Raw genomic sequence first — 15,010 nt, 5'->3', positions numbered from 1 at the left:
AGGATGACAGTGAAAGATTGTTGAAGATCTTTCTTCTGTTAAACTCCATTGTAATTGTGCATGCAGTGCTGTCAGAACAGCAGCTAACTTCACACAGGGACAATGTAATTACAGCACCAACCAACAAGTTAGCACCAGACTCGCCAAACAGAGCCAAAATATTTCAGTATAAACACATTTAATGCCTTTCAGGACGGCGGTTTCCGATATATGGAATTTCGTCTTTTCTCTCTCAGTTCCATTTTCTCTCCCCCTCTCTGTGCCAGGACCAAACTGACCACCAGTGCAGAGAAGGAGTCTGTTGCTATGTTTGTGCGTAATCTCCGGCAGATTCTCTTGGTGTGCCCCGTGCGCGGGCGTGTCCTCATGGCTGTAGATCCTGGATATCGCCATGGCTGCAAACTGGCAATCCTCTCCCCTACCAGTAAGACCACACTGTGCCTCTGATGTCTGCTTTCCTAAATTATATATTTTTAAGTCTTAAAATGGAGAATTTGTTTGTTTTTAGAGAATGTGGAAATGTTCAATGCTATTTTTTTTGTTGTAGTTGTTGAAAGGCCTCTCGAGCATGTTTGGAGGGCTGACAGTTTACTGATGGAAAAAATTTCCTGTCCAATCCCAGAAATTGAATTTATTTGAGGTTTATACAGTGTGCATTGTGCAGGTCACTCAAATTTTTTATATCAGCTATGTTTTTTATGGAGCTTGCTAGTTCCAGTGAAGGGGAAGCTTGATACTACAGCACACACTGACATCTTATACAGTTAATAATAATAATAATACATTTTATTTATAGGCGCCTTTCTCAACACCCAGGGACACCGAACAATGAGTTACAAAACAAAGCACATAGAAACAATACGACAGAAAACAAGCAACAATAACAAAAAATACAGAAGACTGTGACTGTGTGAGAGGGCAAGTAAGATTTAGGAAGAGTAAGCAAGCTTAAACAGGTGAGACTTGAGTCTAGACAAAGAGTCAAGGTTACGGATGTCTGGAGGTAAAGAGTTCCAGAGCCGGGGAGCAGAGCAACAGAAAGTTGTGTGCATCCAACCACATATGGTGTGATGGACAGGGGTCCAAATAATTTTAGCCATATAGTGTCTTTAAACACATCTTTAATATATAAAAATATATTTGAAGGCATACATAAGCTACATATATGCCCTGTAAATAAACATTCTATTTGTGTTCATCACTACTATGATTGTATTATCTTTAAGACTTATGTCTGTCTTTAAGACGGTACAGGACTGGCAAACCCACTGTACCATCTGTGGGCGGGGCTTCACGCTGGGCACGGTGCACTGCCACCTCACATGTGGCTGATCGGCCTGGTGGGGGTGTGTCAGTTGGCTTCACCACACTTTGTTCTTTGCCCTGTAGCAGCGCCACACATATCTACACCCGTCGTGCCAGACTCAGCTTGACCGTGACAGGACTGTGGGTGTGTCATCAAACAGACTTCTGCTCTCTGACAGTGTCCAGTAGGATTAAGCTCTCTGAAGTAGGAGCATATAGATCAGTGGTGCTGTCTGTCCTGGAGGGATGAGGGCAATCTGTGGAAAAGTCAAAAACAGAATAGGAATATCTTTTGGGAAAATTTTTCACATCTCACGGATTGGGGTCATACTCTTGTATTGCTGTGTTTGTCTTTGTGACTTCTCAGGTCAGATCCTGTGCACAGATGTGGTGTACCTGCACGGCTCGGGCAGGAATAGAGAGGCTGATAAACTGCGCCACCTCATGCTTAAACATAGGTACTGCAAATCTGAAAACTCATTCATAGGAGTCACCACTTTTATCCTTGGCTTTTTTTTGGCCTGTGCTCATTTCCAAAAATTGGTTGAAGCACAGAGGCTTTTTCATAGCATATTTATTGAAGTGGCTAACCTGAATATTTTGTTTATAAAATGAGCCTTTCATTGTTTTAAAGCATTGTTCTTCTTTTGAATAGCAGTCATGAACGTAAAATAATCACAAAAAGGCACTCATTAGTACATTTTGTTTATATTTTTATTCTGTTTCTTCTGCATTAGTGTGTTAGTGGAAAAAAAGAGAATTAAAAAAAGAGAAAAGAGAATTTGTTGTATATGGTTATTTCTTTGAAAACAACAAAAAAAAGGTTATCTTGCATTTTGACTTTTTGCAATAAGAAAATTTGACAACTTTCCAAATAAAAACGTCTGGTTAAGGTTGTTAAAGCTTACTGAGATTTTGAGAGAACTTGCTCCAGTTAACTGGGATAGATTTGAGATTTGATGTTCCTAAGACTTACTATATGATCAGAGATGATTGACATTTCCTAATCTACACCATATGGCCAAGAGTATATGAACACATGACCATCACACTCCTATGCGGGACTCACACATAAAGCAAGGTCCATGAAGACATGCTTTGCCAAGTAGAAGTGGTTTGCACCTCAATCCCACTGAACATCTTTGCTGACCACACACTAGACCTTCTCATCTGACCTCAGTGCCTTAAATCACTAATACTCTTGTGGCTGAATGAGCTCAAATCCCCACAGCCACACTCCATAATCTGGTAGAAATCCTTTCTAGAAGACTGGAACTTATAATAACAGCAAAGGTGGACTTGTCAACAAGCACATATAGGTGTGTGATGGTCAGGGGTTCACAAACTTTTAGCCATATAGTGAGATGATTATTGAGTGATGTGCATGTGAGTGAGTAAATCACTGCTGTCTTGTAGGATGACACATTTACTTATTGTATTTGCATGAAAAGTGATTCTGTCATACAGAACATAGTTGGCTAGACAAACTCATTTATTGCCCTTTTCTAGAATGTAGATGGTAATGTCCCTATATTTATTATAAGTCCACATATTTATTGGAATGTAGTCACTCAACAGAGTCTAGTTTGTAAAAGGTTTAGGCAGCATAACTTAAACACACGTGTGAAACATATTTTTCTTAGAACAAGATTTTGACATTTCTTTTCCCTCTTTCACCCTTTCAAATCCAGCTGCCAGACTGTTGTCATAGGAAATGGCACAGCATGCAGAGAGACGGAGTCTTTCTTTGCTGATCTCATCAAAAGTGGCTTTTTCAAACCTTTGGATGTGTCCTACTGGTAAGTGTGGAAATGTACTACATGCCCTTAAACAATGACCTAGTGTCAGTTTGGTTGTTTCTGCTTAGAAAGTGTCATATAAGAACTGCTGCAGGAGAGCTGATCCTAATCTGTTAATAAAAAAAACCCGGCACTTAAGTAAAGCTCAGCGTCAACTTTTGTTTGTTTGAAGTGCAGTCAAGGTCTTCCTAGAATCTTGTGCAAGTACAGACTAAAAGCTGGAAACGCACGATCAATAAACTCCCAGTGGCAGGAAAATAACAACTATGGGAACATGCGGGAGTAGATGAAATAAAGATGGTCTGCAGTGTGTAAGGCTTGTGGATTTTAAATATCTGGACCTTGTTTGACTGTCTTTAATTAAAAACAAATATTTCTCACCACCCTTCAAATCAAAACTCGTCCAATGTGCTCTCGTCCAACTCAAATATCAGCTGGATTTGGGATCGTCTCATTCTCTATCTAGCCAGACCTGTGTTTGTTGACTTTTGGTTCGGACTGGAGGCCTGCCCAGAACCGCTCTGAAGTGGCCGTCTATGGAGTGCAGCAATAGTGGTTTTCAGTATTGCTCACATCTCTTGAGTGTAGCTTGGATAGGTCTGCTTAGTAATTCTCAGCGATGCACAGTGCGTCAAACCTGACATCCTGGCACTCCACAAGTGGATCCATTTCAACCTCCATTCTAAAATGGAAGCAGAAGATTTGAGATCTCTACAAAACCAACACTGCATCTGCTGTCAGACACCGGTTGCCCATGCGTTAGCACTGTTTCTAGTCCCCATCTAGACAGCCAAGTGTTCCTGAAAGAGAAGTGCTAGTTGAAATAAATCATACAGATTGAATTTCTTATTCAGCAGCATATGCTCAGTTATTCAAGAATGCTGCTGTTTCAGCTTTTATGACCGTCAGGGTCAAGAACTGAAAACATGAAAGAACTGAATGAATAATAGAATTTGTAATGATTTGAGGAACTATATTCTGTTTCTTAATTTATGATACAGTACCCTGGTGATTAGTTATGAGTACCTACACAAGTGGACAAAACATGCATAGATTTCTGTGGCATTTGCAGGCATACTTTACAGGGATACATATCTTTTATATATATATATTCACTATAAATAAATATATATATATATATATTCACTATAAATATATATATATATATATATATATATATATATATATATATATATATATATATATATATATATATATATAGTGAATGGTTATTTCAGCCAGCACACCAAGTAACATGATAGACATGCTTTCATCAGCTTTTGTCACTGGCCCATGTTGACCTTTCTTATTTTGAAATTCATCCGCACTTTCTAGTGTGTTGTGGTTCTCGTGGGCCCGAAATCGACACATTCCTATCGGAAAGTGCTTCCTCTTTTTCCAAGTTTTTCTGTTAGTATATTTTTTTGTAATTAATCTAATAAATAAATGGGCTGATTCTGTACATTTTTGAGCTTCAGGGGTTTTGCCTGTTGTTTTTAGATATCCTTGTCTGACTTTGCAAAGCCTCAAGTCAAATCAGACCAGCACATTTATTTTGCTTCTTCATTTTGGAGCTCTGCTTTGAAAGCTCGTATTTAGGATACATGTGGAATTATTCGTATTGAAAAGTATTTAAAGTGAAATGCATGTTTTGTAGCTTTGAAACAGTGTTATCAATAGTGTACATGTACATACTTTATATTTTGTACATTTCATGTGTGTTTGCGCTTTCTCTAATCACGCTTTCTTTAAAAACCCCAACTTAATTAAACCTCTGGGTTCATTTGCACCATCTGCTTTTTGTCTGTGTTCACTGCTGAATGAAAAGCCCTCCTGGTGGCTTCTTCCTTCATCCTACTTTCCCTTTTTGTCCCCTCATTCCTGCCAGCCTGCTCCCTTCTTCTTTTCTGGCTGACTGCTCCTGTGTAGTGACAGTCCGAGCCAGCAGCACACATGTAACCATCAGCCTGAGGGAGAATTGCCTTGTGCTCATTGCGGTTCTGCTTCTCCCTTTACAGTCAAATATTGCCACGTTTTCACGCTCACGTGTCCGTTGCCATTTTGTTAACGCCGTCTAGCATTTTCTTTAACATTTATAAACATCCTTAATCGACACTTGTCTGTGCCTCGACCACATCTGGAGTTCATGCCATTGTTATCGTGGGAAATGAGTACAGATCCATCTAGCTATAGTCTATAGCATAGCCTGGCAAAGTATCACACAAGCTTCAGCATTGAACAAAGAATGGCTTGTGGCTTATTCTCAACATGAAGTGTTATTGGTATAAAGCGTTTTATTAAACAGAGTTTATATTGGTGGCCACCTTCTGAAACTAAAATAAAAAAGCTTCATAATCTACAGTGGTGTGCAAAAGTCATAGACACATCTAATGGAATTTTGTAGATACTGAAAGGAAATTAAGTACTGTAATGAGCAGTAAGCATTAAAACAATCTTATATAACTTAAATAATTTTGTTTAGACTTTTGTAGTGTGCAGTTTTCTAAGCTGGTTTGACTGGAAGGTTGTTCCAGGTATCTTGGAAACTGCATCACAAAACCCTTTTAATAGGGATGTGTAGACTTTTTTTACATCCATTGTATGTATTGCAGCCAAGACATTTGTATCCTTGTGTTTTTATTAAGTAAATTATTTAGAATCAAGCTACATTTAATTATATGTAAGTGTACATTTAAGTGGAAAATTTAAGTGTAATTAATTATATACATTTCTATCTATATTATAAGTGACATGAGTAAGAATTATATGCTATAGGAAAAACAGCTGTCTGTCCTGTCTTATTGTTTTTCCTTTTACCTTAAACTGTTTCCTACCTCTGTGTGCTGCTGAATCTTTAAATATGATATCTGATTGCCAGGAGATGCTGATTTATTTTCTGTGACCATGTGTCTCCAAGAGTAGTTTCCTCATAAGTGAAAGCCATAGGGTTACATGAATATGCTCACTCCGCTCTTTTACTGCTGCTGTAGTGACTGTAAAATAAGTTATTTTTTAAAAAAAATACCAACGTATAAAATTTATAATAATTGACATCTGTAAGGAGAGATTTATGGGAGAAGTCTCCAGCGCCACTTCAGACAAGTCAGGACAGTTTAATGCTAATATAACAAAATGCTTTTGTGTGTTTCTTATTAACTTTTGTCAAGAGATTACAGAGATGCTGGTGAGAGAACATACAGTCTGCTAACACTGTAAGTGATAACAGGAACTAACTTGCGAATGTTCCACAAAATTAAATATAATTATTCATTGTTAATTAGTATCACATGCCGTTCTTTAATTAAAAATGCAACCAAATCCACTTTGTGTCAGGCCGCATTACACCACCCTGTTGCTGTATTTTCCAGGGACGTCATGGCCTGTCATATATATTCCTTATTTAATTGAGCTATGCTGAGGAGTGGTTTTGTTAGGAGTGTTTAAAGGAATGTTTCTCAGATCACACGCAATTTTGTTTACTTACCTCCCTCATGATGAGCAAATCCTTGGTAGACATTCGGTGACCTTCAGTGACCTTCACAGTTTTCACAGGAGTGAGCATGTTTTTTATTGTTGCTGTATTGGATGAATCCACAAGCTTAGTCACTATCAAATGTTTAACACTAGCTGGATAGTTTTTTTTCAGTCTTCTTAGTTGATATCTAGACTTGCGTATTCCTAATGTGCAGCACTGCTTACTGCTGTTCCTTCATGCTGACTGTGCTTCTTGCTCCTGAGGAAGGGATGACATGCATGCTGTTTAACGAGGAAGCCTTGAGTGATATCTCCAGCTGATCATGTCAGTTTGGCTATCAGAGCAGTGATGGTGATACAGCGTCTTGGCCGCTGACCACTCACACTGCGCTTTCAGCAATGCTAGCAGAGGACCCAAAAAAACAAAACAAAACAGTGACTCTACTGCTTTCCTCAGGCAGATCTCCTGCCACAAGCCAGCTCGTCACTGACCATTAGCTTCAGTCTGTGTAACAAAGATGTGTCACAGTAGTTCGCCCAACAGCCCTCTGCTTCCCTTCCTTTTCGCCAAAGCTTAACAATCATTTCCACATCTCTCTCTTTTGTTTTAGTTTTTAAAAAGCCTCAAATCTGTTAAACATTTAAACAGCAATAACTGATATTTTGCAAAGCATAGGTTCAGTGCTACAGTACTATACATTTTACCATATGCTCAAAGTTGAGCTGAATTGTGAAGAGTTCAGCTCAGTGAGCAGCTTGCTTTGTGGTTAGACTGTTATAAGCAAAAGCCTCCATTATAAAACAGTGAGTAGCATTGTAGTATTGCTGCTGCATAGATCCAGGGTCAGCAGTTTGATTCTGAGCTCAGGTTACTGTCAGTATGGGGCACGTGGTATTGGACTGCTGATCAGAACATCGTGAAATACCAGGGCTGCTAAGCTTCCATTGCTGACTGCTGGGCCTATGAGCAAGACCCTTAACCCTCAACTGCTCAGTTGTATAAAGGAGATAAATGTAAGTCGCTCAGACTAAGGCCTCTGCCAACTGCCATAAATGGGTTTTAATGGGTTTCCTCTGGTTTCTCCAGTTTCCAACAACTGATCAGATACATGTATTGTAGTTGGGTTGGTGGTGTTAAATTGCCTATAGTTTTGAATATGTGTTTGTTCATATGTGTGTATGCGCTTCGTGCCATGTGACAGTCTGGGTGAATTCTCCCAACTTTCACTCTGTTACTGGCCTCGGATCCACCATGACCCTCACCATCAATAATGAATAAGCTTTCACCAAACTATTAATTCATATTAATATTGAGTCACATTTACATAGGTACTTATGCTATTAACTTTTCTCATAGCATCACTTCAATTTACAATGGACATTAATGATAATAGGAATCCTGGAAATACTGAGTGCTGAGTAGTTTTTGGAACTGCAAATGAAGAATTGTGATGAGTACGGAAATTTAGTTGCGTTTTTTACATTAAAATCCTTTCATTGTGGTCCTCCGTGTGTTTTTCCCTTATGGTATGTAGAGCTGCTCCTTGATGTCCTTGCTGTTGCTGGTGGTCTTGCTGTCTGTGTGTGCGCGTGTGTGTTTGTGTACTCGTACTCGTGCTCGTCATTTCGTTTTGTTTTGTTCCAGTGAAGTCTGTCTTCAGGTAATTAATGCTCTTGGATTCTGTCCTGCTCTTGGTAGAATGAGATCATTCATGGCCACAAGGCCTTGGATGATGAGTATTTGGCATCAGTGAAATTTGTCTCTAGAACAGTGGAGGATTCTGGGTAGGGTGATCAGGTCAGTAAGGGATGAAGGATAATTATAGTCACATGCCTGCAGATATAGACTCAGTTGAAGGTTGCATGTCTGAATTAGAAAAGACAGCCGATTCAGGAGTTCCTCAAGAAATGGTCATGCTCTCTACTGCTTGAAACTTGTGTTATGGTTTCTGCTTTAATGAATGTAATAATTATTAGTATATGTAATGAAAGTCGGGTCAGTTACATAAGCTCGGCGTGGGACATTAAGCGTAACCATCCATGTTGTCACTATTTCCACCGCCAAGTGAGCCATGTTTAAGTTACTCCTGTTGGATTCGGTTACTCTTCTTACCTAGGACATATGGCCTTAGCTTAAAAATAGAGCAGAACATTGATTGATCAAACATAGTCGCAAAAACCTCCTCCTGATTAAGGTTTCTGACTACAATTGCTTCTCTATCAGCAAAAACAAATCTTTATTGATAGACTAGGGTAAGGTCTGCCAAAGTTTCTCACTATTTTATACAGTGTCTTCTGGCAGATTTAACAGAAAAGTGATTTAATGATGGAAGCCGTTTAAACATTAATACTTGAGTCAGTTTTATTTATTTAACCACAGAATTGTTGTGTAGCTCGATCTTATATTTCCTCCCCATGATTTGAGTTAAATGTGTCTGTGTGTGCGCCTGTGAGTGGTACAGATTATTTTACACCATCAAAAATTATTAATATATTTCTTTGAAATCTTGCTATCCTGCTTCCTATTCTGTGTTTCTCTGTATAATTGATCTATTTATTTAAGCATTATCCTTTCATTTTCTGAACTATCCCAGGAGTCTCTGGGCACAAGGTGGGAGATCAGGTGCCCATACATCACAGGGCACAATCACACACACCTCACACACACTACGGATTAGTTTGAGATCCAGTCAGCCGACTGTGCATGTGTGTGTGTACTGGGAGGTTTGTGTGTGTGTGTGATATAATATATATAAGCATAAATATCTACTGGAATTTTTTCCTTCCACATGTAATGTCCTGTACATTTCCACGGATGAGAAACTCCTATTTTTTTTTCTGCCACTGTAGTAGAGTCTGTACTAAACAACGTCGGCTCCAATCCACATTGCACTGATTGGTTCTCGTCAGTCATGCATGTGATTGAACTAGCTGTCGCTTCAACCTTTTTGTCGCCCTAAACCCAGATGCCAAATACTCATTGTCAGTTGCCATTTAGTGTGTACTTGTGATGCTATAATGTCTAGAAGCAGTGCCTAGCAGTAACACATTTACTGTGCTGCACATTTCATGCCCCGTTTGCTTGTGCTTGGTGGTTTGAAGTTAAAGTTTATTGCCTTCCGAAGAGAAAAAGATGCCCATGGAACCCTCAGTGCCACAACTGCATAAGTCAACTGAAGTGCTCATTAACATGGTTTGTATGGTTAGTGTATAGTATGGAACTTCTATTTTCGGTGGGTTATAGTGGCACGCATTCATGTGCAATTTGATAAGCAGGAAGCGTTTTTATTAGCTCGGATGCAAGTTCTTTAAAAATGTTCAAATGAAAGGTTATCTAGCCAATTGTGCCATATAAAACATGTAAGATTACAGTGAAAGCAAACTTTCCTAATAATTATGTTGTAATGTAACATAAAACCAATATACTTCTCCTTAGCACCATTTTTGATTATTTTTTTTGAGGTGAAGAATTCCGGAGATAATGACAGTTTGGAGTTATCATAGCTTGCACACTCGTATTTGGATAGTAATGGTACTTAAATTGAGCTATATGGCTGAACCATCAGAACCCATGATTAATATGATATTGTTTGTTCTAAAGGATCCAGTGACTGATCATTTCAGTTTGCCTTTTTGTTGTAGGCTGTTGGCAACATGGAAAAGCGATCAAATTGTGTATGTGTATCTTACTAACATTAAATGGACAAGGGCTGCGGGTGTGTGAGCTTTTGGAGGGCTACCATTTCTTTAAATGAGGATCTTGACTTTGACTTTGCCCTGTGACAATGATGAAGACTTAAGTGTGTGTGTGTGTGTTTTGAGTGACTCTCAGACCTGCAGGGTCACCGGCAATGCTTGGAGGCAGGTTGTGTTTTTGAGTGGATCCGTTTACATTCACTCGTGGCAAAGTGGGTATGGACATCCTTCTGTTGGCTGCCATGGCGATGCCCTTGCATCAATATGACTCTGCCCATGTATCCATGCCAGGGTTAGTGCGGACTGTTATCCAGCTGCCCCAGCAGCCCTGCTAATTAATTCAGACGTGACAGAGGCAGTCTGCTCTGCTTTTCATTTTCCTGGTCTGTTTTCCCTTAGGTGTGTTGGAGTCCTCTACATATAGACACCATCTCGGTTTCAGCTGACCTCAAGCAGCTAACAGTGTCTCATATAACTTAATTGTGTTTTGTTGTGTGTCTGTGTGGGGGTGGGTGGGTTTGTTTGGGAGTATGGGGATTGTGTTTTTTTGTGTTAGGTGGTGTTATGGTTTCTGTACTACTTATAAGGCACATCACCTAGATGCCAGTATACAACCCTGCCCTTTAACCCTCACCAGCCTCTGCATGTGTGTAAGAACGGAAAAGAGTAAGAGTTAAAAATGTGTTATTCATTCAGGTAAGTGTATTTATATGGTTGTATTGCATCTCCAAATCCTGTAATGATGAAAGGTTTTTGCCTGTGTGTGGTGTGTGTGTGTGTGTGTGTGTGTGTCTTATTAATGACCAGCTCCACCATGACCTTACTGAAGGTCATATGCCAGGCCTTGTTAGCTAGTTTTCACAGCAACATGTCAGCTGTAGAGAGGGGGCAGATGGTTGGTTATGATGCTCTGCTACAGGGGGAAAAAAGAGGGGGGGGGAGGGGGGACTCAGGAGAAGAATAAAAAACAGACCACAGGTTCTTCTAATAGAAAATCCAAAGCCTTTGTGAGTTGTCATGGTTAAAATTTCACTAATTGGCAGAGTTGACGTAATGAGCCGTGCTAAAAAAGGAGGAGTGAGCGGACTGGTTCTTGTGGTGATCTCATGGTATTTTTGTCTCATTTTAACCTTCCGGTTGTTGGTTGATTCTGATGAAGGCTGTGAAAGGGTTGGGATCTAGCATTGACCTTGACCTTGTCTATGTAGCTGTAAAGCTAGTCTGGTTTTTGAGGAGTAGTAAACTCACTTGTGGTAGCTGACCTTGACCTTGACTATGTATGCATGTTTTCAGGAAGTAATAAATGCTTTCTTTGGAATCTGCGCTTGACCTTGAGTATCCTTAAAGCTACAACCCTGTTTTTGAAGATTGAGTAATACTGTTTTTGTGTGAGGAATTTTCAAGTTTCTGTAGACTAGATAGATGCTGAAAATGATTATTTTTAACGTGCTTCTGTGTATGGGTTATGGAGCTTCCATTTTCTTCTTATTATTATTATTACTGTTATTCAGTGCTTATGTATTTATTTCATGGTAATGTTTCATAGTTTACAGTGATTGTTCATCAAATAATTTCTACAAGTTGTCAAGCATGAGTTACTACCAGTAATCTAAGAATGGGTTGTTCATGCTGCTGAATCACAGTCCGTTTGTTATGTCCTCTAGATGGCAGTGTTAGCTCAAGTTATTTTTTTCAACTGGCATCATTCGACACGTTCATTAATAATTTAATGAGTATTCTTATAGCATTTACACACTACAGACTCGTAACCATGTCTAGATTGTTGAACACCGCTTGTCTTACTAATAATTAGACAAATCGTGTGTGTGTGTGTGTGTGTGAAGTAATATATTATTGTCCATAACATTCAGCCCCACGATCACTACCATCTATACCTACATCATTTGATGTGCTTATATTATACTGTCTTATTATTCTTTACTTATGTTTTTGTCTTTTAGAGTTTTAGCATTGCTTTGCTTCGCTTTGTATCCCTGGGCTTTTCTGTACTCTGTTTAAGCAGAATCCCTGGATTAATCTTGCATGTAGTTATGTAATCCATCCTTGCACTCTTCCACTATTCAACTATTATTGACCGGCGGAGTGTAGCTTTCCATTTTTGAGTCTGTCTTTTGAGTCCTCTCATTGCACGGGTCATCTTCAGGCTGCACATGATTCAAGATTCAAGAAGCTTTTATTGTCATTTCAACCACATATAGCTGATGCAGTACATAGTGAAATGAAACAACTGGAACTGGATTTCTCTAAAGCAGCTTTGTGGAGGAAAGCATTTAATAAAAAAAAATGAATTTGCAAAAAAATTTAGAATAATTCTGTAAATTTATAATAAAATTTATAGTAAATTTATTCCAGATCTTGAATAAAGGAATACAGTGTACAGTTATATCTTGTATTATTTTACAAGATATTATTTTATTTTATAAGATATGAAAATATGTCTGAGACTCTGTACATCATGCTCTTAAGATTTCATTTCAAATGACCTTTGATGGCCTAAGTAAACTGACGCATATGTTATGCCTCTGTATATCAGAAATACTGTATGTGTTTCTCTGACTTGTGGTAGTAAAGCCCTGGGAGTGAGCACCCTTCCAGTCGAGTTAAAGACATTGAAGTGCTCTGTGGAAATTCTTTAAAGAGGCTTCTGGGTCTGTCATTAAACAGACTAAATAGAATCACTTGGGAAACATATTTTAGAAGGTGAAATAGGAGTTTTTGAGGTTTTTTTTATTTATTTCATTTTCAGTATCACTAATGAAGCGGGAGCATCCATCTACAGTGTCAGTCCAGAAGCAGTCAAAGAGATGCCAGGCCTGGATCCAAACCTGAGGAGTGCAGGTAACTATTGCTTAATTTATTTTCTCTCTCTCTCGCTCTATATCTTTTTTTTCTCTCTCTCTCTGTCTCCCTCACTCAACATTTTAACCACCTTGACAGGAAAACTGCCAAATGTCTGTAATATAATATTAGCATCAAAGTGTATTTCCAGTGAAGTTTTAAAATCTCACATTACATATGAATTGTAAGCCTGAGAGTTCCCTTCTATGCTAGAAAAATAGCTCATTTTTGACTGAAGTTCACAATCTACATAAGAATGGCTTAAGTCTACCAGACATTCAGTGTTTTATTTTTTATTTTTTTGCACAAGAGCTGGACCTGCAGTTGTAAACATACCTTACCTGTCTTTTCAACTTAGCAGTCAGTCATCTAGAATTTTCCCTTCCTTTTTAGTCTAGTTATGTTTTATGGTGCCTCTGTGGACACTTGCCTCTAGGCCATGTTACGCCATTACCACACTCATAATTGACCGCCCACCTCAAAGTTTTGCTTTTAAGTTAGCCATGCGGAACATAAATGGCTTGCATTGTTTATAAAATTGTATTTGTTGTTACTCCTGGTCCTACTAGATCTGTGTAACTCATTATGTTCCTGCGAAACTGGACTTTTCAAGCTTTGACTGTGTCCTGGACCACACAGATGCTCGGTCTGTAATCCCAAACACAAAAAACACACAGAAATCTCTGGAAATGACTCCGATCCTCTCAAAAGCAGGATCTGAGAATTATTCCAGACTTCCTCTATAAAAGCAGTAAATCAGCATAGCATTTATCATAAATTTTCTCCTGGTCAAGTGCAAAAGTGAACTGGGGAGCTATATTTATCATTTTTTTACGAAAGCCTTAAGAAATTGCAACATTGTGTGTGCAGTTGTGTTAGATATTCCTATTCACTGAACTGTGTAAGAGTAGAAGCCCTCATTAATAGTAGCCTTCTCATTACACCCTCTTTCAGTATCTAATTTCTCATCAATGTTTCCCTTCGAATAAATTTTGAGTTTCCGCAAGCGTGTAAATGCCATGCAACATTGGAGATAAATGGAACTGGCTGCACTCCTTCATCTCATTGTTCTAAACAACTGAATTGATTAAGCAACTTATGCTCAGTTAGTCACTATTTACTCAGTCAGAGACTGTGTTCAATTAGTCAGTGGTCAGTCACTATATACACATGTATATAATTGCATGTAAATATAGACGTTTGAAGAAAGGACGTTATTTACATTTACATTATTTACTATCCGGGGTCACCCAAATGAGGATGAGTTCCCTTCTGAGCCTGGTACCTGTAAAGGTTTCTTCCTCACATCATCTCAGGGAGTTTTTCCTTGCTACCATCGCCTCAAGCTTGCTCATTAGGGATAAATAGTAACTTGATCATTTTTTCTATGTTTCAGTTCTTCTGTAAAGCTGCTTTGAGACAATGTCCATTGTCAACAGCACTATACAAATAATTTGAAATCTACTCAGTGATTGTGTTGAGTCAGTGACAATGTGCTTGGTCTGTCACTAAATACTTAGTGATGGAGAACTAGTGCATGTAGTAACTGACTGACTGAGCATAGAGTGACTGACTTACTGAGAGGTGACATCTTTACGAATACTGTGACCTTTGTGCTCAGTCGGTCATTCAATGTATAGTCAGATGTTTAGATTTTTTTAATTAATGCATGTGATCTTCATCATTGTTTTGGCAAAAATTGAGCCAGTGTGTGAATACCCAGTTGAGCTAGTTTGTGGGTAAAATAAACTGCATTTATTATTACACAATCAATTGTTACACATTATGCAATATGCCAATTGACACATCTTCGAGTCCTTTAAATGTGAAAAATATTTTAAAATGTGTCACAATATGTGTGAATCGAGAAGTGTGAC

General features: G+C 38.6%; 1 protein-coding gene across 2 annotated transcripts in view; it reads left to right on the top strand.

The window, feature by feature from the left end:
* srbd1 (S1 RNA binding domain 1) overlaps positions 1 to 15,010 on the top strand; it is a 52,690-nt gene that overhangs the window by 14,331 nt on the left and 23,349 nt on the right. For both annotated transcript variants that reach the window (XM_058386760.1, XM_058386761.1), the window contains exons 11-14: positions 267 to 424; positions 1,673 to 1,763; positions 2,997 to 3,104; positions 13,042 to 13,133. In XM_058386760.1, the coding sequence (XP_058242743.1) occupies positions 267 to 424; positions 1,673 to 1,763; positions 2,997 to 3,104; positions 13,042 to 13,133 (449 nt within the window). The remainder of the gene's footprint in view (positions 1 to 266; positions 425 to 1,672; positions 1,764 to 2,996; positions 3,105 to 13,041; positions 13,134 to 15,010) is intronic.

Source organism: Hemibagrus wyckioides, linkage group LG03, assembly GCF_019097595.1.
Source record: "Hemibagrus wyckioides isolate EC202008001 linkage group LG03, SWU_Hwy_1.0, whole genome shotgun sequence".
NCBI lineage: Eukaryota > Metazoa > Chordata > Actinopteri > Siluriformes > Bagridae > Hemibagrus > Hemibagrus wyckioides.
This window is presented reverse-complemented; position numbering and strand designations above follow the sequence as displayed.